At 42.0% G+C, this 20,720-nt stretch overlaps 2 protein-coding genes across 3 annotated transcripts; both read left to right on the forward strand.

Moving 5' to 3' along the window:
* On the forward strand, positions 1-4,969 carry LOC143414124 (G2/M phase-specific E3 ubiquitin-protein ligase-like). 2 transcript variants are annotated; one of them, XM_076877822.1, is made up of 8 exons: positions 1-125; positions 208-273; positions 479-1,522; positions 1,629-1,843; positions 1,974-2,241; positions 2,386-2,540; positions 2,746-2,984; positions 4,239-4,969. In XM_076877822.1, exons 3-8 carry the CDS (start codon positions 1,397-1,399, stop codon positions 4,487-4,489), a joined length of 1,254 nt encoding a protein of 417 aa, XP_076733937.1. In that variant the 5' UTR covers positions 1-125; positions 208-273; positions 479-1,396; the 3' UTR covers positions 4,490-4,969. The 2 variants fall into 2 exon arrangements, with proteins under 2 accessions (XP_076733937.1, XP_076733938.1); XM_076877823.1 differs by having other exon boundaries at positions 479-544.
* Positions 4,970-16,669: 11,700 nt separating this feature from the next.
* LOC101482654 (interferon-inducible GTPase 5-like) lies at positions 16,670-20,339 on the forward strand. The gene is made up of 2 exons (XM_076877862.1): positions 16,670-17,228; positions 19,702-20,339. The coding sequence occupies exons 1-2, from the start codon at positions 16,670-16,672 to the stop codon at positions 20,337-20,339; spliced, it is 1,197 nt and encodes a 398-aa protein (XP_076733977.1).
* Positions 20,340-20,720: the final 381 nt, after the last annotated feature.

Below are 20,720 nucleotides of genomic sequence, written 5' to 3' on the forward strand. Positions count from 1 at the left end.
GTCCTCTGTTCTTGTTTGTCATTTGTTGTTCCATTTCTTTTATATTTTAATAATCTGGTGTTTTAGATTACAGAGGCCAATGAGGACTCAACTGGTGGAGAAGTTGTGCAGTCTGAGATGGCAATGTAAGTCTTTGACAACTGCCTTTGGACTGTAGCACTGTAAATGCATTACACCCTCTCATCAACAATATTTACCATATTGCAGTGTGCTGCATGACACCGAGACACCTGACCATAGCAGGCACAATGTACAGGAGCCAGAGGTTATCAGGTAAATGGCACTCTGTTTGTTTATGAGTTGGAATTTTAATCTTAAACTATTGCACAATTTCATTTATTTTTTTGGTAAAAACTAGTTTGGTACAAACTAATTATATCATTATTATAACTTGGATCATTTTGTGTAGTCTAGATCAATAAATATCTGCATTGGGGTCCTCTTCCTGCTATGAAATATTTCTGCTATTCCTTTGCAGTGGTCTGCATGAAAACCATACAGCTCATTCTAGTAGGCATGGTCTCCAGGAACCAGAGGTTAACAGGCAAGTGGTAGTTGTTGAATAACATGCCAAAACTTAAGTGTAAACTGGAACTTATAAAGCACACACTATAGGTAAATAGACACTCAATAAGTACAATATACGGGGTGAGACCAGCGAATATTAAAATTTGAAAGGTTGCATGTATTGAACTGATAACATTTATGTGCTCTGAATATAGACCAATGGTTTAATTGCCTCATTCGGTTTCTGTTTTGCTTTTTCATGTTTTTCAGATTTGTTGATGTCATGATATAGGTATTTTTAATTGCTGAAAATGCATCGATAACACTTTAGTCAGCCTGACCATTCAGACACTTGGAACTACAAATCACCCAAACTATTCCCAGTAAATGGGCAGTTCCTTATGTTTCACAAAAAAAGGAAAAGAAGACACTGCTGGCCTGTGATAATCTTTTGTGCGCAGGAAAACTGCACTGTCAAAACTTGAAAGTTGCATTTTATAGTTTATTGATCCATTTTGGCAACCAATAACAAGATCCATTTTTGTTCCTTCATGCTGCTTGTCTCTCAAATTAAAAAACAAACAAACAAAACAAAAGGCCCATCTCAGTGCATGCTGGTCTTATACCAGTCTCTTAAGTTATCAAAAATAGCCCTGAAATTCTTCCTGGCTGACTTGATAAGATAAACAACAAAACAATGAAGTGAGCATTAACCTACAAATAAAAAAATGATTAACCCAGAAATAGAAGTAAACTAACAACAAACTTTATATTTTAATATTTTGAAATTTGTTTAAATCCAAATGGCTCCAACAGATGCAATCAAGGACCAAATAATGTGAAATCAGATTCTTTTATCAGATGAGTCATTCCATTTCAGTATGTATACATGATATTAAAAAAATCAAATGCATTTGTTCTGTTTAGGGAAGAGTTTTACATCGACTCTGCAGAGTCAGAAGTATCAGACCTGGATGAGGCTGTCCTGGCTTCCCCTGAACAAAATGACTCGCATGTATGTCTCATGAACAACACTGCCAGAACTGCTGTGTATGTGTTTCATGTAGTCATGACCCTTCTCTCTCTCCCCCCTTCCCCCCCCCCCCCCCCCCCTTCTTCAGGACGAGATGGACCTTGCGACTGTGATGAAAGATTTCCAGGAAACGCATCTTGACACCAGCAATTATTGTGCAATAATAGCCCGACGTAGGAAAATCCTACATAGTGCCTGCATGGCACTTTCCAAGTCATATTTTGCCTGGCATAAATTGCCAAATATTGAATTTGTTGGTGAAATGGCCGATGATTATGGAGGCCCAAGGCGGGAATTTTTTCGGTAACCCATTCCCATCTCTCCCACACAATAATAGAATGCATGAATGTGTTTTTTGTTGTTGCAAAGATGAAATCACAATTTGACTCAATTTTTTTTTTTTTTTTTTTTTTTTTACTATCTTTTCCTGCAGATTACTTATGGTCGAAACTCAGAATTCCCTAGGGATTTTTGAGGGGAAGCCTGGCAGTCTGTTGTTCAGCTATAGCCAGCAGTTGCTGTCAAGCAACAAGTTTTATACGGCTGGTAAACTGATTGCTTGGTCGATAGCACACAATGGGCCAGGGCCACGGTGTATCAACAGACACCTGTTCTGTATGATGTGTGGCCAGAAGACATCTCTTGATGACTTCGATGTAGAGGTCTTCATGGACGAAGACGTCAAACAGAACATAGAAAAGGTAAAGCTGTGTGCATGCTGAGGTGTAATTAAATTCAGTGAAACACAATGCATAGCTTAACTCATCAGTGGAACGTCTCAAAATGTAAGTACACTTAGTGAATGCTTTAAACGTATGTATTTATGGAGGTGCCTAATTTTCAAGGTTTCCAGCTGCAGCACCCCAGAAGACCTGGCAGACTTGAAAAGTCACCTTGGGGACTGGATTGCAGGCTGTGGTATCCCTGACATCTACACTGCCACACTACTTGATGTTAAGAGGATAAGGGGCGAGATTGTATCTCATTTTGCGTTTCACAGGTGAGAATTTGTTAGAAAATTACAAAGTACTTTCCTGGTCAGTGCTCGTGTTCCCCCCTAATAGTTAACACTTAAACAAATCATCAATCTGCTGAGTTTATATCTGTATTGCAGTTAAGGTGGTGTTTAAATTGACAAAACTTTTTGTTTTGTTTCACAATTTTGCTATGTTGTATGAATTGAGAGTACAATCTGTGGTCAACAGGGTTGCCAGCATGATTCAGCAGTTTGTTGCCGGTATGGACTCATGTGGTCGGTTCTGGCAAATGGTGAAGAGATGCTGGAAGCAGTTCCTTCCTGTATTTACAAATGCAGGAAATAAACTTACAAGGAACAGCTTCCAGGATCTCTTCACCATTGGATGGAGTCCAGCTGGAAGTAACAGACGTGAAGAAGAGGAAGCAACCATCTTTCAGTGGGAATGGTGGCTTATGGCCATTCAGGGTGAGTACATAGAATACAACACATGTCTTGTTTCTGTTTGAATTGCTTCAGGCATTTCATGTTAAATACAGTGTCCACAATACAAAATACAGACAACTAAATCGAAACAACACTTGGGTGCAATAAAACCTTAGAACTTTGCAAAATCCACCCCTTCTTAGAGCATATGAGGAAGTTTTTGATTATTTTACCTTTTTAGGTGAGGTATTTGAAAGGAAACCACCTACAACAAATATTTTTGGAAGATTATTTCTTTTATCCTCTGTCATCTCTACCAGATCTTGCTTGTTTAGACTGATAGATAGGATGTAATTTGATTTTCATTGTGATTTCTGGTAAAACATTAATTTTATTACATGACCGAAAACTTCTAACACTAAAATATTAAATAGTTATATTACATACTTGTATTTAAAATATGGTAAAATTTATGATTCAATTGTATTAGCACATCTGAGAATTAAGTAAATGGTAAATGGCCTGTATTTGTATAGCGCTTTACTAAAGCAGTCATCCACGCATTCACACACTGGTGATGGCAGCTACATTGTAGCCACAGCCACACTGACAGAGGTGAGGCTGCCGGGCACTGGCGCCACCGGGCCCTCTGACCACCACCAGTAGGCAACGGGTGAAGTGTCTCGCCCAAGGACACAACGACCGAGACTGTCCGAGCCGGGGCTCGAACCGGCAACCTTCCGATTACAAGACTCAAGACTCTTGAGCCACGATCACCCCCAGTGTTTTTGCAGTGTTTAAGATAGAATAACACAATTTGAAACTTGTCTCCCTTTGAGACAAAGGTCATTTGTTAATTAGATGCACTGCCTAACTAGAACCTTCAGGTATTACGTTGACTATAACGAAACCTCCTGTATATTAGTGTCTTAGAGTAATCGAGTGGTGCAATGACAACACCCACGCAAATGTGACATCACTAGAAAGCCAATGTACTCTTGCAAGGACAGAATGAATAACTTCTTTAAAAAAAAAATACACATTGCATAAACACTCCTTGACATATAGGTCTGACTCGGAGGACAAAATTAATTTCCTGTCTTAGCAGGGCAGGATTGCTTTAAGTAATTTTTTTTTTTTTTTTTTAATGCAATGCTTTGCAATAATTGTTTTGCCTAACAACCTGTTTTTGACTCCAAAATAGTCATTAACGCAACTGTTCTACTATGCAGTCAGTGTAACTGATTATAAATCTACACATTGCACCTTATTTAACACTTGTATGTATTTTAACAGAGCGAGAGGTGGACCACACATTTGAAGAGCTCCTCGTCTTTATAACTGGGGCTGACTTACTTCCACCACTGGGGTTCCCACAGTCCTGCAACATCGACTTCTACGATCAGGAGTCAGGGATGCGGCGTATCCCGTACACATCAACGTGCAGCTTATCCCTGTATCTCCCAAGAGGTGTTGCAGATGAAGATCAATTCAAAGATCTTATGAATGATGCCTTAAAAGGATCCCTGGGATTTGGAAAGGTGTAGCTGCATACATGAACTGATGCTGGGAAGCTGTGGTTAAAACATGTGGGCTTTTGGGATGAAGTTCTTATTGTAAATGTTCTTAAAGGGGATTGCTCCTGGCACTCAGGCTTCTTAAAGATTTTACATTTTAAAAGTGTTTTTACAAATGACTGTTCATTGTGTATATAGTTATATTTATAGTCCAGTTAAGACAACTAGGGTATTCATGCATCAAGCTATGCAAAATAAGTGGTGTTCAGAAAGTTTCCAGGAAATAGTTCAAATGACAATTCATCTAGAAATATTCTTTTGAAATATTGTTGTTTATGTTCAATTATAGTACACTGCATAGAGTGGTTTTTGTTTTTTATTTTCAAGATGTACAAGAGATGCCAGACAAACTTTGAACTAAAAGACACTGACTTTTGTAAAATAAAATATTGTAATGTCAGTTCTCATGGTGTCTTGTCTATTTAAAAATTAAATTTGAGGCTTACCTGTTACTGTCAAATACTGGTATTGGGTTCCATTGACGAGGGCTATGTAGTACAATTATGTGCTTAAGTCAAGGTAAAAGGTTAAATGAATTTACCCTCATCTGTTCTCAAACCAAGAACTGAAGAATCAATCTCAACTCAGAATTAAAAGTTACGAATTAATTTTACTGGTTTCGAGAACAAAGCAGTTTTAACAAACTGACTTTAAGCTCCGGCGTTAACTCTGAGATTGACACCTGGCCTTTTACTATAACCTGGTTAAAAATCAATTATGTAATTGTGGTAGAATTATGTAAGAGGCTGTAAAGCTTTTTTGTAAAAAAAAAAAAAAAAAAAAGAATCACGTCAAGATAATGAACACTGGTATTAAAATTATATTTTATACATAAGGCAATAACTGTAATTACCAAAGTAAAGAAAATGATTTGTTAGACTCAGTTTGTTGGTGAACGATGCTTAAAAAGTGTGTAGCAATTTGGACAGTATATCCAGTGATTGCTTTGCTTTTTCTATGGTCACGGCTTACCTACTTTATTACAGTCATTTGGCTGTACGTGAAAATATATTTAGCTAAAGTTCCTTCTGCTTGTTTAGGTTTATCTCTGTGTTATAGGTTCATTCAGCCCAACCTCAGGAAACTTGTCTGCTTGCCTACTGTCATCTCTACAAGCCTAAAAACAATTTTAAAAGAGGCTATACACATGACATTTTTTCTACTTAATTTACTCGTGTGTGCCATACAGAGGGAAATATCTCAATCAGAATCGCATTTATTGGAAAAGTATATGCGCAAACACATACAAGGAATTTGGTTCCATTTGAGGGCGTCTTTCAAGCACAAAAAAGTAAAACACAATCCATATATGTGTATGGACATACATAAATACACACGCACACAGGTGTATAAACTAACAATATAATACACAATCTAATTCTTTTACACAGAAATTACAGGATTACAGAAGTTGATACCAAAGAGTGCAGTTGCAGTCTAGCAGTGTGACAGTTTAACCACTTAGGAGGGAGATGGCGGGGGAAAGAATTTTGATCAAAGTTAATGTCTCCACTTATTTCGAAAAGAAAAAAGTGGTATTACTTTAAACTGAGTAAAACGGTATTTTGATAAAAGTTAAGGTCTCCGTTTGTTTCAGAAAGAGCATACTGTCATTTACTTGCTTTTATTATTTATTTATATGCCCTCCGCGGACCATCTCTGCACTGCGTGGGTGATTAGTGGCTCCCTGCACAGTAAGGGCTGCACACACAGGGACAAGACGCACTCGGTTACGATCGGATCTTCCCTGGGCAGGGGGAGGTGATGAACTGTATGCCACTTTTTCATTGGCATACATTAAGTACAATGTTTTATTGCCTACGGTGGGGGCAGGTCACATACTGGGTGAAGGTGGGCAGTGTGGAGTCCAGCGAGACATGATTAAAGTCCCCTGATATTAGAAGAAGAGCTCTCGGAGATTGCGTTTGCAGTCTGCGGACCACAGAGAGTCACAGGCTACCTCCACGGATGCTAACCGCTAATAGCGCAATGTCTGTGTTGCAGAGTTGTTCTTTCACAGCGATGTGCCCAGAGATACCACAACCGTCTTTAACAAACACTGCCAGCCCCCCTCCTTTCCTCTCACCGCTGTCTCTCGTCTTGTCCGCCCGCAGCAGCTGGAAGCCGGGCAGCCTACTCACAGAGGGAGTACCGGGATACTGCCACTGTGACCGGGTTAGCGTCATTAGCTCCTCAATCATATCAGGGAGCGATCTCACATTTAAAGTGATTACAGGAAGGAGAGATGGTGTGTGAGGTGTCCTCGGGAGACATCACCCCCGTTTCTTCCCTCACTGGGGATGTAGGGTCTGTCTGCCGGTAGCGCAGCTGCAGGGCGCAGCGCTAACAGCTGATCCCTAATGTAAACAAAGGAGCCATGCGCCGAGTGTCCAAACACGGGTGAAAAAAGTGGAGACAAAAGAAGAGAAAAGTCAACATAACTAGCACGAAGCGGTAATGCAAGATGGCAGGATCTGATTGCTAAAACATAAGTTAAAGGTTAAGAGAAGTAAAGAGGAAAATAAGAAAGAAGCTCAGAAATCATTACCTGTTAGCTGCCATAACAGGTAACACAGTTAAGGTTTCAGAAAAAGTATTCTGTCGTTTGTTTGCTCGATCATGCCTTAAACACATCAAAATGCATAGTGGGATTATAATACAAGTGAATACTGTGACAAGCACTGGTACTGAATAGGCAATCACTTAGCAGCAAGGTGAATCGGTGATGCATTAGTGTGGTCTGCACTTCCTCTTCTTTGATTGGGTGAAATGAGTTGAAAGTAATTGGATGAGGGAACCATGGGGAGTGCCCTGTATAATTTCAATAAAACGCCGTTTTAAACGCCGTTACAGCTGGCAGAGAACGCCGTAAAAAACGCCGTTCAAAGATGCATAAAAACGGCGTTTTGTGCCGAGTAACGTAAAAAACGGCGTTTCCGTCTGTCTTTGAACGCCGCTTTTTACGTCACTCGGATGGTGCGTTCAGGGCGCCATCCGAGTGGCGGAAAAAGCGGCGTTTGTCGGAACAGAACGCCGCTTTTTTCGGCGTTTTGAATAATTAAACGGCGTTTTTTACGCCATTTCTTCACCAAACGGGTTAGGAAAGTGGCGATTTATGGCTCTAACGGCTTGCCATACTAATGGCTTGCCATAACTTTACATGTAAACCTGACGCTCTATTCGCGTCCATCGCGTTCGGTGTGAACACACCGTAAGGCTGTCATGGGTCTGTAGCTCTGTCACCGTTTTAGGGAACATATTTAGTTTTAAAGTAAGTTTCTGGGCATTTCCTGCCTTTCTGGAGGGATTATATTTCACTAAAAAACGATCTAATATGCATGTCCACATAATAATTATTATAATTATAATATATTAAAAAACACACGCTGTATTTTAAAGAACATACATTAAGAAGCAGATTATATTAGATTTATATTTTAAATAAGACAAAAGTTGGATTTTACAGCAGTAAAATTATTGTATCTCTACAGTTTAAACATGTAATAAGCTTTGCCCTGCACAGAGTGGATAGTGAAACAAATGGAATCATCATAAATACATTATTTCATATTTATTACTTCCCCCTCCTCTTTGCTTTATTATTGTAGCTCTAGTAATAAATAATAATGTAAGGATTCTGGATCAGCACCGTGATGCCCATAGTATATACAGTATTCTGAAGAAGGTCTAAAATGTCACTGTGTGTGCATGTGTGTGTTTTATTTAGCTGGATTTAAAAAAATATTACTCATGATATAACATTGTGCAGACATGGCTGGTAAGGACATGAGGAGGAAACAGTAGGAGCTGTATGAGGCTACTAAAGGCAGTGCTATAACATTTTTCTGTCATCATTTTATTATAGATTAAGTGCAAGAGTTGTTAGGTGTGGATAATTAGATTATAGTTTATTGCAATAGCAAGTTGTGCCTTGTTCTCAGACAGCAAGTGGAGAGTGATGTATGAAATGATGGGAAGGAAGGAAGAAGAGAAGCAAAGAGTGATTCACAGGCAGAGCCGAGTTTATGTCACAGTTTTTCGTTGCCTTATGGTTCCAAGCGCTGTCACCAATCTTTGCATTTTGTTATTATCTCATGACACTTGTTTAATCAGCTACCATCTCTCCTGTGGACTTTTTAATGTCTACAGTCTCAGATCAACACAGCCCTGCCCTTCCCATATTAGATTCTTGATGAATGTGTGTTGTTGTTATTCAGCCTGGTTCAATGTGCCCCTTTTTAACTTTGAGCACCCGCCCCTTTAAACGTCTCTGCACGTCCCTGAGGAAAGGGGCGCCCCTCCAGCCCCCCCCCCCCCCCCCTGCATGTGCCTGTAACAGTGGGTGGATTATAGTCTTAAACTAAGTTACAGCGCTTTAAGAAAGACATCTACTGTTATAAAGTCTACTCTCCACTGCTGTGTAATCAATCGCCAAACTAACCTGTCTTTGGACAAAAGAAAACCATGTGAGCATGAGGAACATGAGCCCAGGAATCTCGGTTAAAAAAAGCACTAACTACTGCACATTACTTTCTTATGTCTACTATATAGGACTTGCTGCTTACACCCTGAGTTACACAATGAGTCTTTCAGATGTCTCAGATGGACTGTCCGTGGCACGCGTAGTCCTGCTGGACACCACATGGTCTTATCTTTATTAGCCCTCGACTCAGCTGCAACGTGCTTACAGTTAGTTACGGGTTTAGTTTCCTTTTCATCAGAATTATCTGCTGTCATCCAGACATGAGCTAAACAATCATTTAACCAATTTCCCATCAAACCATAAAGATTGATGGGAAAGTCACAGAACCATTGCTTACATGTGTGCTGATAAAATGTTTTTTCCATATTAGGTTTTAGCTTCTCTTGCATGCATAAGATGTGGGGGCTGGTCTCTTTGCTGTAATTTTCCATTGCACATAAGAAACCACAAGTTCCTGTTTTTATAAGTTCAGCTATACCGCTCACTTCTGCTTTGTTGGTTCATTGAAAGCTCACGCCATATGTGGTGTGATAGCAAACGTCACACACACACACTCACTTGCTCACGTACGCGCGCCTTAACTGTCACATAACTAACGAGATGTTTTTATAACTGCTGTTGTCAATAAAAGAGACAAGTCAGGTTGGAAGTTGGCTGAGATCAGGTGAAGAGCTTTCAACTCTGAGACCCTGACCGGACATCTCTGCTGCAAGTAAAAAGACAAAGAGCGCTGTGTGGTCTTGCTTTGTTCACACGGATCTGTCTCTGAGTCAGCGGGGTTTAAGTTTTAGACCCAACAAACCATGGTGGCCCCTAGAGACAAAGCACGTACAAAACTCCAAAACACTTACAAACTCTGAACCGCGTACAAACCATAACAAATATGAAGAGAATTATTTTTTCCAGCCCCACACTGCAAAAACTCAAAATCTTACCACGTCTTACCAGGTGTGTGTGTGTGTGTGTGTAGAAATTCTGTATTCGTAGCTTAATTACAACCACAAACCCACAGATGTCCTGAAAGTGGTGTGTACGTGCTTTCTCTGTGACAGCAGAATGAAATCTGCTGCATTAATGACACAGAAACACAAGAACGACCCTCTAAACCAATCAAGAGCAGGGACACATACCTGTACGTGTCCTGTAGCTGTGAGTGGCTAAGAATGGTCTCTGCTCCAAAGACAAGCGTGCACAGAGCACTACAAGCAGGATTCTGCAGAGACTTGAAAACTCAAAGTGACTTGTGAGGTTTGAATTTTGTAGGGTCCTGGAGTCTGTGAACTGCCAGGCTGGGAAATACTCCTCTGTGTTTGTGCATAATGCCCACGAACTGTTGACATCAGTTATGTAATTTTAAATTTTAAAGCAGAAAACAGATGTAAAAAAAACATCCCAAGATGTTGCAGTCAGTTAATGATGAACAGTAAGAGTAATTAGAGTTTCAGTATCAGCTACTGTAAACACTGAATGCTTAAAGCCTGGTTTTACAGCCAGCTGCATGAGTACAATGTAGAGTCTTATCATAGTTTCGATGACAGTCAGGTCACAGTGATATCTTCACTGACAAACTGCACCATCTACAGCAGATGAACCCGGACTCACTGAGTGCAGTGAGTCTGGGTGAAGAGAATTAAGAAGAATAATGTGTCATAAATGACTCATGTGGTCAGTCTTCATTCTGTTTTTGTTTTCACTTTGAGGCTGGAGGTGTTATTGACAGGATACAAAGCAGGTCTCCTCCTGCTGTGGCTGACCAACAAGGACATAATGACGTTTACATCTGCTCCAGTTTTATTTATACAGCACCAACTCACAAAAAGCTCAGTGAGATTTATATTAAAAGGTAAAGACCCTACAATGTTACAGAGAACACCTCAACAATCAGATGATGAGGAGCACTTTGGTACAATGGGGAGGAAGAACTCCCTTTTAACAGGAAGAGACCTCCAGCAGAACTAGAATCAGGGAGGATGAACTCTCTCCTGTGATTGGATTTGGGAGTTACGTTGAAACCAAGCACACCATTGTTTTTCTTGTCACATTACCAATAAGTTTGATGTGTCACATGGCCCTCTTCCTATTGAAAAACAAAAGTTGTATCCAAGATGGCCGACTTCTAAATGGCCACCATGGTCACCACCCATCTTGAGGAGTTTGCCCCCTCACATATACTAATGTGCCACAAACAGGACTTTAATATATCACCAACCATTCCCATGTTATTACGGTGTATCCATATAAATGGCCCACCCTGTACATCTGATGTTTTCCCATCTTCTGAGTCCTGTTGGTTGTAATGTTGCTTTGCTGTTTGCAGCTCATGTTTGTGTACTTTTCTGTTGTCTTGTAAGTAAGGGTCCCTGTCAGCTATTTGAGGCTCCCCCAGTTGTTTTTCACCCACCTCAGATTCCAGAGTTGGAGGGATAATGGTGTTATTGTTTCCTTGTGGAAAATTCCGTATAAGTTCATCTTCACTCTCCATGTTCGTATGTTTCTGTAGTAGACATTGTTGAGCTTCTCCAACCTTTGTCTCAGGCTTTTACTTCTTTTGTTTTGCTCCTGCCTGTATGGTTTTTCCACAAGCGGTCAGCTGGAAGCAACAAGTTCCTGTGTGCTGTGAAACTCTTTCCTCCCTTCTCCGGTTTGATCTTATAAACTGAGATGTCAGGGCTTTTTTTTTTATCACTACCACATACTCTATATGCTTCCAGTATAACCAAAGCTTGCCTGCCCCTCCTAACTTTTTGCGGTTGCGCAGCAGGACTCTGTTTCCTGGATGAAGTTGAGCTCCAGAGCTTATGGTTGTAATACTGTTTTGATTCTTTTTGGGCTGCTCACGATTGCCATTTTGTCACATCCTCCTGGTAGCTCATTTGTTGTTACTGTGAAGGCAAGTTGAACAAAATGTCTACAGGAAGTCTTGGAGTGCGGCCAAACAACAAATAGTACAGGAAAAATCCAGTAACCTCATTCCGAGTGCAGTTGTAGGCGTGCACTACTTTTACCAGCAAGTCCTTCCAGTCCTCTTTTTCAATGCTTTGTCTCAACAAAAGGTTCTGTTGAAATGTTCCACTTGCCCATTTTACACAGTTACATTCATCATGGATACAAATCTCATGGGAATTTTGGGCTTTTAATGACTTCTTACAACTTTGCATCTCACCACTGCATTGCTTTGTGCTTGTTCATCCTCCTGATGTTCTGTGTCTCTCTCCTGCAATGGTGCAGTTTGTCAGTGACTTAAGCTCATCACTGAACACGTGATTTCTTGTAAATCAGCTGTTTTACAGATATTGCTGTGGTCCATAAAAAGTATCTGTCATATTCTGCTAACATGCAACGTGTTTTTTCTTTTTCAACATTAAAGTAATTCAGACATAACAGCACGACTGAATTGTTTTCACCCTCTGATCAGCCCTCATCTCAGCAGCTGCATCACTCACACATTCAGTGTTTTAACCAGTTTCACTTTTAATTCTTTCAAGGGGCGGAGCTTTAAGACAAATATAGGTGGGGTGACAGAGTCCGAAACAGGAGCAGCAGCTACAAGACTCGACTGTGTGCAGACTGACCTCCAACCTGTTATCACTCTATCACAGCACGCAGATAAACGCCATCATTTGGTGAGTGTTTCCAGTTTCTGTCTCTGTGCAAAATTAAATTTCCTCAAATTTAATTTGATTCATTTAAAGTGAACTTTATTACTCTGGTGTACAATATGAATTGGTTAGTAATAGCATAGCTCAGTACATGAAGTTTTCTCTAAAGAATGACAGTGATTGGTGTGAAACTTAGACTTACGAGTCAATTTCAAATTTATATGTGTGTGTGTGTGTGTGTGTGTGTGTGTGTGTGTGTGTGTGTGTGTGTGTGTGTGTATACACACACACACACACACACACACTTCAAGCTCGGGTCCTCTACCAGAGGCCCGGGAGCTTGAGGGTCCTGCGCAGTATCTTAGCTGTTCCCAGGACTGCGCTCTTCTGGACAGAGATCTCCGATGTTATTCCCGGGATCTGCTGGAGCCACTCGCCTAGCTTGGGAGTCACCGCACCTAGTGCTCCGATTACCACGGGGACCACCGTTACCTTCACCCTCCACATCCTCTCGAGCTCTTCTCTGAGCCCTTGGTATTTCTCCAGCTTCTCGTGTTCCTTCTTCCTGATATTGCTGTCATTCGGAACCGCTACATCGATCACTACGGCCGTCTTCTTCTGTTTGTCTACCACCACTATGTCCGGTTGGTTAGCCACCACCATTTTGTCCGTCTGTATCTGGAAGTCCCACAGGATCTTAGCTCGGTCATTCTCCACCACCCTTGGGGGCGTCTCCCATTTTGACCTCGGGACTTCCAGGTTATACTCCGCACAGATGTTCCTGTACACTATGCCGGCCACTTGGTTATGGCGTTCCATGTATGCCTTGCCTGCTAGCATCTTGCACCCTGCTGTTATGTGCTGGATTGTCTCTGGGCCATCTTTACACAGCCTGCACCTGGGGTCTTGCCTGGTGTGATAGACCCCAGCCTCTATGGATCTTGTACTCAGAGCTTGTTCTTGTGCTGCCATGATTAGTGCCTCTGTGCTGTCTTTCAGTCCAGCTTTGTCCAGCCACTGGTAGGATTTCTGGATATCAGCCACCTCCTCTATCTGCCGGTGGTACATACCGTGCAGGGGCCTGTCCTTCCATGATGGTTCCTCGTCTCCCTCCTCTTTCTTGGGTTTCTGCTGCCTGAGGTATTCACTGAGCACTCAGTCAGTTGGGGCCATCTTCCCAATGTATTCTTGGATGTTCGTTGTCTCATCCTGGACTGTGGTGCTGACACTCACCAGTCCCCGGCCCCCTTCCTTCCGCTTAGCGTACAGCCTCATGGTGCTGGTCTTGGGGTGAAACCCTCCATGCATGGTAAGGAGCTTTCTTGTCTTGATGTCAGTGGCTTCTATCTCCTCCTTTGGCCAGCCTATTACCCCAGCAGGGTACCTGATCACGGGCAGGGCGTAGGTGTTGATGGCCCGGATCTTGTTCTTACCGTTCAGCTGACTCCTCAGGACTTGCCTGACCCTCTGCAGGTACTTGGTGGTTGCAGCTTTCCTAGCGGCCTCTTCCTGGTTTCCATTCGCCTGCGGGATCCCCAGGTACTTGTAGCTGTCTTCTATGTCTGCAATGTTGCCTTCTGGTAGTTCGATCCCCTCAGTTCTGACTACCTTCCCTCTCTTTGCCGAGCGCCTGGCAGCACAAATGAACCAGCTGCTAGTTGACGAGAGACACCCGGAATGGCTAACCGAAAGCCGGACAGTCCTGATCCTCAAGGACCCCAAGAAGGGACCGGTCCCCTCCAACTACCGACCAATAACCTGCCTCAGCACCACGTGGAAGCTCCTGTCAGGCATCATAGCGGCTAAGATGAACAGGCACATCTTCAGGTAGGTAGCCAGAACACACAGTTCTGACTACCTTCCCTCTCTTTGTTACCATCCGACTACACTTCTCCAGTCTGAACGACATTCCAATGTCATTGCTGTATAGCCTGGTAGTGTGGATCAGTGAATCGATGTCTCGTTCACTCTTGGCATACAGCTTGATGTCATCCATGTACAGGAGGTGGCTGACAACTGCTCCGTTCCGTAGTCGGTATCCGTAGCCAGTCTTGTTAATGATCTCACTGAGGGGGTTCAGGCCTATGCAGAACAGCAGTGGAGACAGAGCATCTCCTTGGTAGATCCCGCACTTGATGGTGACTTGTGCTATGGGCTTGGAGTTGGCCTCTAGTGTTGTACGCCACATCCCCATTGAGTTCCTGATGAAGGCTCTTAGGGTCCCATTGATCTTGTACAATTCTAGGCATTCCAGTATCCAGCTGTGGGGCATTGAGTCATAGGCCTTCTTGTAATCAATCCAGGCAGTGCACAGGTTGGTCAGTCTGATCTTGCAGTCTCGGCTGACTGTTCTGTTTACCAGTAGCTGGTGTTTTGCGCCTCTGGTATTCTTGCCAATTCCTTTCTGTGTCCCGCTCATGTATTGACCCATGTGCCTGTTCATCTTAGCCGATATGATGCCTGACAGGAGCTTCCACGTGGTGCTGAGGCAGGTTATTGGTCGGTAGTTGGAGGGGACCGGTCCCTTCTTGGGGTCCTTGGGGATCAGGACCGTCCGACCTTCGGTTAGCCATTCTGGGTGTCTCTCGTTAACTAGCAGCTGGTTCATTTGTGCTGCCAGACGCTCGTGGAGTCCAGTCAGCTTCTTTAGCCAGTAGGCGTGAACCATGTCGGGCCCTGGTGCTGTCCAACTCTTCATACTGGAGACCCTTTCTTGGATATCTGCTACTGTGATGGTTACTGGACCCTGTTCAGGGAGGTCGCTGTGGTCTGCCCTCAGATCCACTAGCTACTGAGCATTGCCGTTATGGGTTGCGTCCTTCTCCCATGTGCTCTTCCAGTATTGCTCCGTCAAGGCCCAAGGCTCCGTCTCCAGCCTTGGGGGTGCTGTTCTCTTATTATTATTGTTCCCTTGCCACTGAGAGTACACCTTTGCTGGTTCTGTGGAGAACAGCTGGTTTATTCTCCTGCCTTCTATCTCTCTGGTGTACCTCCTCAAGCGGCTGGCCAAGGCTGTGAGTGTTTGCTTGGCAGTTTCCAAGGCCTCAGGTATGGACAGCTTGCTGTATTTCTTATGCACCTTTCTGCAACTCCATTAGTTGGCTAACCTCCCTCCGTGCTACTTTGATCTTGCCCACTAGCCTCCTTCTCCATGGAGGGTACTGCCCCTTGTGGCTGTTCAACTTGTAGCCAAGCATCTCACTGATCACTGCTGCCGTATTGTAGATCAGCTTGTTAGTGTCGGTAATCGTGGTTGTAGGTATTATCCGTAGTGCTGCATTAACATCATCTAGCAGACCTTCTGGGGGTACTTCACGTAATCTTGGTAACCGGCTACGGGGGATCCAGTGCAGGGACTGGGAATCTTGTCAAAGTTGAGGGACACATGGATTCCACTCAGTATCAGGAGATTCTGGAGACCAATGTCCAGGAATCAGTGACAAAGCTGAAGCTGTGCCGGGGCTGGATCTTTCAACAAGACAACGACCCGAAACACTGCTCAAAATCCACTAAGGCTTTCATGCAGAGGAACAAGTACAATGTTCTGGAACGGCCATCTCAGTCCAGACCTGAATATTATTGAAATCTGTGGTGTGAGTTAAAGAGAGCTGTCCATGGTCGGAAGCCATCAAACCTGAATGAACTAGAGATGTTTTGTAAAGAGGAACAGTCCAAAATATCTTCAACCACAATCCAGACTCTCATTGGAACCTACAGGAAGAATTTAGAGGCTGTAATTTCTGCAAAAGGTGGATCTACTAAATACAGATTTCATTTCTTTTTTGTGGTGCACAAATTTTTGCACCTGCCTAATTTTGTTTAAACAATTCTTGCACACTTTCTGTAAATCCGATAAGCTTCATTTCACTTCTCAAATATCACTGTGCGTGTCTCCTCCTAAGATATATTTAACTGACATTTTTTAATGTAACAACCAACGATTTATACAGCAAAATAATGACTATCAACAACGTTGCCCAAACTTTTGCATCCCACTGTATATACACACTGTAGTTGCAGATAATGCAGTGATTTTTATACTTTTTCTTTTTGTATTTAAAGATGAGCATGGAAGATCCAAATGATTCATTTGCAGAGGAAATCGCTGCCGTTAAAGAAGACCTGGAAAACAATGACACTGCTGCAGCAGCTGCAAAGATTCGAGAATATTTAGACAAGCAAAATAACGTTCCACTAAATATCGCCATCACAGGGGAGTCTGGAGCTGGTAAATCCACCTTTATTAATGCCTTCAGAGGGCTGTCCGATGACGATGAGGGAGCTGCACCTACTGGTGTTACAGAATGCACCATGGTGGTTAAAGAATACCCCCATCCAAACTATCCCAATGTTACTTTTTGGGATCTCCCTGGAATCGGCACCACCAAGTTTCCAGCTGATAAGTACCTGAAGCTTGTTGAATTTGAGAAGTTTGACTTCTTCATCATCATCTCAGACACTCGCTTCAGAGAAAATGATGTGAAACTCGCTCAGGAGATTCAGAAGATGGAGAAAAAGTTCTACTTTGTTCGCTCAAAGATCGACAACGATATACGAGCTGAACGAAGAAAGAGAGACTTCAGTCAAGAGAGGACCCTTTCGAAAATGAGGGAAAACTGCATCGGAGGTGAGTGTTGTTAGAGTTAATTCTTTTAAGATTGTCATTTGTGCAAAGATATATATAACCATTGCTTGTGTATGTGCTGATAAAATGTCTTTTCCATGTCAATTCTACTTTTTCTGCATAATCCATCATACAAAATGTAATCAAATGGAAAAGTCTCATTTTAAACTTGTTTTATTAGTTTTAATCTTTAAAACAAATTAATTATATGCAACATTCTCTGACTTGAAGAAATTAGTTTAACATTTAAACCTATTTTCTGCACATTCCAGCACATAAAATAATTTTTTGTGTGTGTTTACACTCACTCTTTCAAATAGATACAAGTAAAACACGGCAGAAAATAAAGTCAAAGACTAATAATAATAATGGATTGGATTTATATAGCGCTTTTCAAGGCACCCAAAGCGCTTTACAATGCCACTATTCATTCACTCTCACATTCACACACTAGCGGTCCTGTTGCTCTATTTTCACCTGTAAAGCAGGACTGGGGCACGCGGAGGTTTACCCTGGTGCAGGTGTGCCGCAGCGGTCAGTGGAAGAATCCGCGAGTTTCTCTGTGAGTTTCCCATCACGTCGTAGCTACTCGGTGCTTGCTCAGAAGTTTAGGGGGTTTTTTGCTGTAAAAAGAAGTTTTCTTCCCACGCACAACGGACACTAATGTTTTTGTTACTTTTTATGGAATCAAACTCAAAGTAAGGTCAGTACTTCCACGCTTTAAACGCTGTACGCTCATACTCTCTCCCGCACTCGATATATGATCCATTGTTGATCTGCACACAGCTGTTGCCACGAACGTCGCACTCGCTTACGTCACTGTCATGAGACACTCTCGCAAAAAAATCACGGGGCCTTTCTCAATATGCGTACTTGTGTGTACTTTCGTTCTCGTGTACTCGTGATACGTCATCAGTCAGAGACCAAGTACTGTTCCAATTCGAAGTACGCATCAAGCCGAGAACGCGAAAAAGTCCCGGATGTGTTCTCGCTCCGCCCGTTTTATTGAGCATGCATTGGTGGTGACTTGTGTGGACTTTGTACAGCTAAATATCCCAGAATGCATTTAGTCCGAAACTCAAACGCGGCAATGGTGGACGAGCGGGGCTAAAAACTTTTAAATATTACTCTTTCTGGGTCACAAAATAAACTTTTAAGTTATTTTCCAGCGAGAATGTAGCTGTGTAAACTTCAAATATCTGCTCGATTTATCAAGATATCACATATTTCCAAACGCGCTCCGACGTTTTCGGAGACGTCTGTGACCCGCCCGCTCCATAGCAGACAGCGAGGTTGAGGATTATTAGAGCCGGCGAGAACAGCGGGCTCCCAGCACATCGTTTTCAACCCCCCCGCGGTCTTTTCGCTACTCAGGTTAAACAAACCCCAAACCCCAGTAGCTGTCTATTGTAATGAGTGTCCACTACAATAAAAATAAAAGCGTTCTAACATCTCACCTGCTTGTTTTTATTAAGGTATGTACACGTATGTACATGTACACTACTTTTTTTAATAGAGATTTCACTACTGAGGTTAAACATGATATATAAGTCACTTAGATCACTTCTAAATGTTAATGTTTGGTTTTATTTGTTCCTGAGTAAACCGGTTTGGCTGCGATTAAAGTTAAGCTTCATAACATATTACTCACAGTTGAATTAAGAGGGGACGGCAGTAAAAACTCCAGACCGGTGACATCATCAAGTACGCTGGTGTTCCAATTGTACAAATCGCGAGTTCGTACTCGCGTACTTGAGAATTGAGAAAGGGCCACGGTTTTAGTAACGCAGTAACGCAGCGTTCCTATGGGAAAGTAACGGTAATCTAGTTACCTTTTTTGCAATAGTAATCCCTTACATTACTCGTTACTTGAAAAAAGTAATCGCGTTACTGTAATCCGGCAGTAATGCGTTACTTGTAATGCGTTACTGCCCATCTCTGCCTATGAAATCCTTTATCACTAAGTGAGATTTGTGTGTCCATCATCCCAAACTCTGCACTGCAGAAAAAAGATTTCAATGCAGAGTCAACTCTGGTAAAAATCAGGGAAAACTGTGTTCAAGGTGAGTCCCTTTTTAAAAATTTCTGTGGTAAAAAGTGTAGTTATTGCTCACAAACAAAAGCAAAAGCTCTTTTTAAAGTTTGTTTTCAGTATTAACACTGAACAACACCCAACAGATTACAATATTAAACTAAAAATAAAATTAAACAACTGAATTCAGTCTGGTTTGCAGCCTCTGTGTGTCCTTTCTAAAATCTGAACTTTGTAATTGGGTTCTTGTTTCACTGAGTCACAGTAAGGTGTGCAGGATCATTTGTTTAATGTTTAATTTTGCAAACTGAATATTAAAATCATATTGTACATGTGCTTTCTCTGTTTTTTTTCCCCACATGGTTTATGTAAATACCATTTTACTAATCTTACTGATTCTCAATCATAAACTCTGAATGTTGTTGTTTCTCTTTTATAACTCAGGTCTTCAGGAACAAGGCATCAAGTCTCCACAGGTCTTCCTGGTGTCCAGCTTCGAGCTCCACTTGTACGATTTCTCTCTCTTACATGAGACCTTAGAGATAGACCTTCCTGCACAGCAGAGAGATGCTCTGCTGCGAGCCATGCCCAACATCAACCTGGAGATCATCAACAAGAAGAAAAAAGCGTTTCAGTCTAAAATAAAATACTGGGCTACTCTGTCTGCAGCTGCAGCAGGGGCTCCAGTTCCTGGACTTTCCATTTGTATGGACCTGTCCATGATGGTTAATGTAGCCATAGATTATGTAGTTGGGTTTGGGCTTAATAAGCCATCACTGCAGAAACTCTCTGCCACCTCAGGTGTGCCCTACACTGAGCTGCTTAATGTCCTTAAATCACCACTGGCTGCAGCAAAAATAACCCCAGAGCTTCTCCTGAAGCTGTTGTCCCAACTGACCAGCACAGTTGCACTCATGGCGCTAGAGGAAGGATCCAGGTTGATTCCATTAATAGGAATCCCTCTGGCTGCGGGCCTCTCCTTCACCACAACCTACAGAGCTCTGAAATATTTCCTCACTGAGCTCGCTGATGATGCTCAGAGGGTGTTTAAAAGGGCTCTGGGTCTGAACACCTCAGTGTGATATTATAAATGGCAACTTCTTTAATGACACTTAAAACTAGTTTAAACCAAAAAAATTAGATTTTGATTTTTTTTTTTTTTAAAGTAGACTGAATTAAATCTCCTGAAATCGATTGCTTAAATTATAACCGAGGCTTGTAGTGTAGAGTAGTTCCTCTGATCAGAGCAGAAACAGAAGAGTAACTTCTCCCAGCTTCTCACACTCAAACTCTCAAACTTTCCATCACATCACAGGAACTAATGTGATCTTATTATTCAGATATGAACTGTGTATACTGTAGAAGAGCTACTGAATCATTGCAATGATGTGTTTCTTTGTTCTTTGTGTTGTTGTTATTGCCAGCACTAGAGTGTGATGAGTCTGATTGTTTTGTTATCACAT

Source organism: Maylandia zebra, linkage group LG19 (assembly GCF_041146795.1).
Source record: "Maylandia zebra isolate NMK-2024a linkage group LG19, Mzebra_GT3a, whole genome shotgun sequence".
Taxonomy (NCBI): Eukaryota; Metazoa; Chordata; class Actinopteri; order Cichliformes; family Cichlidae; genus Maylandia; species Maylandia zebra.

Bases quoted from the DNA above. Each gene is read 5' to 3' on its own strand.
- LOC143414124 (XM_076877822.1), top strand. From the start codon at position 1,397: ATGATATTAAAAAAATCAAATGCATTTGTTCTGTTTAGGGAAGAGTTT. The intron at 2,242-2,385 runs GTAAAGCTGTGT...CTAATTTTCAAG, and splicing joins TCAAACAGAACATAGAAAAG to GTTTCCAGCTGCAGCACCCC. The intron at 2,541-2,745 runs GTGAGAATTTGT...TGTGGTCAACAG, and splicing joins TCTCATTTTGCGTTTCACAG to GGTTGCCAGCATGATTCAGC.
- LOC101482654 (XM_076877862.1), top strand. From the start codon at position 16,670: ATGGAAGATCCAAATGATTCATTTGCAGAGGAAATCGCTGCCGTTAAA. The intron at 17,229-19,701 runs GTGAGTGTTGTT...TTTATAACTCAG, and splicing joins GAGGGAAAACTGCATCGGAG to GTCTTCAGGAACAAGGCATC.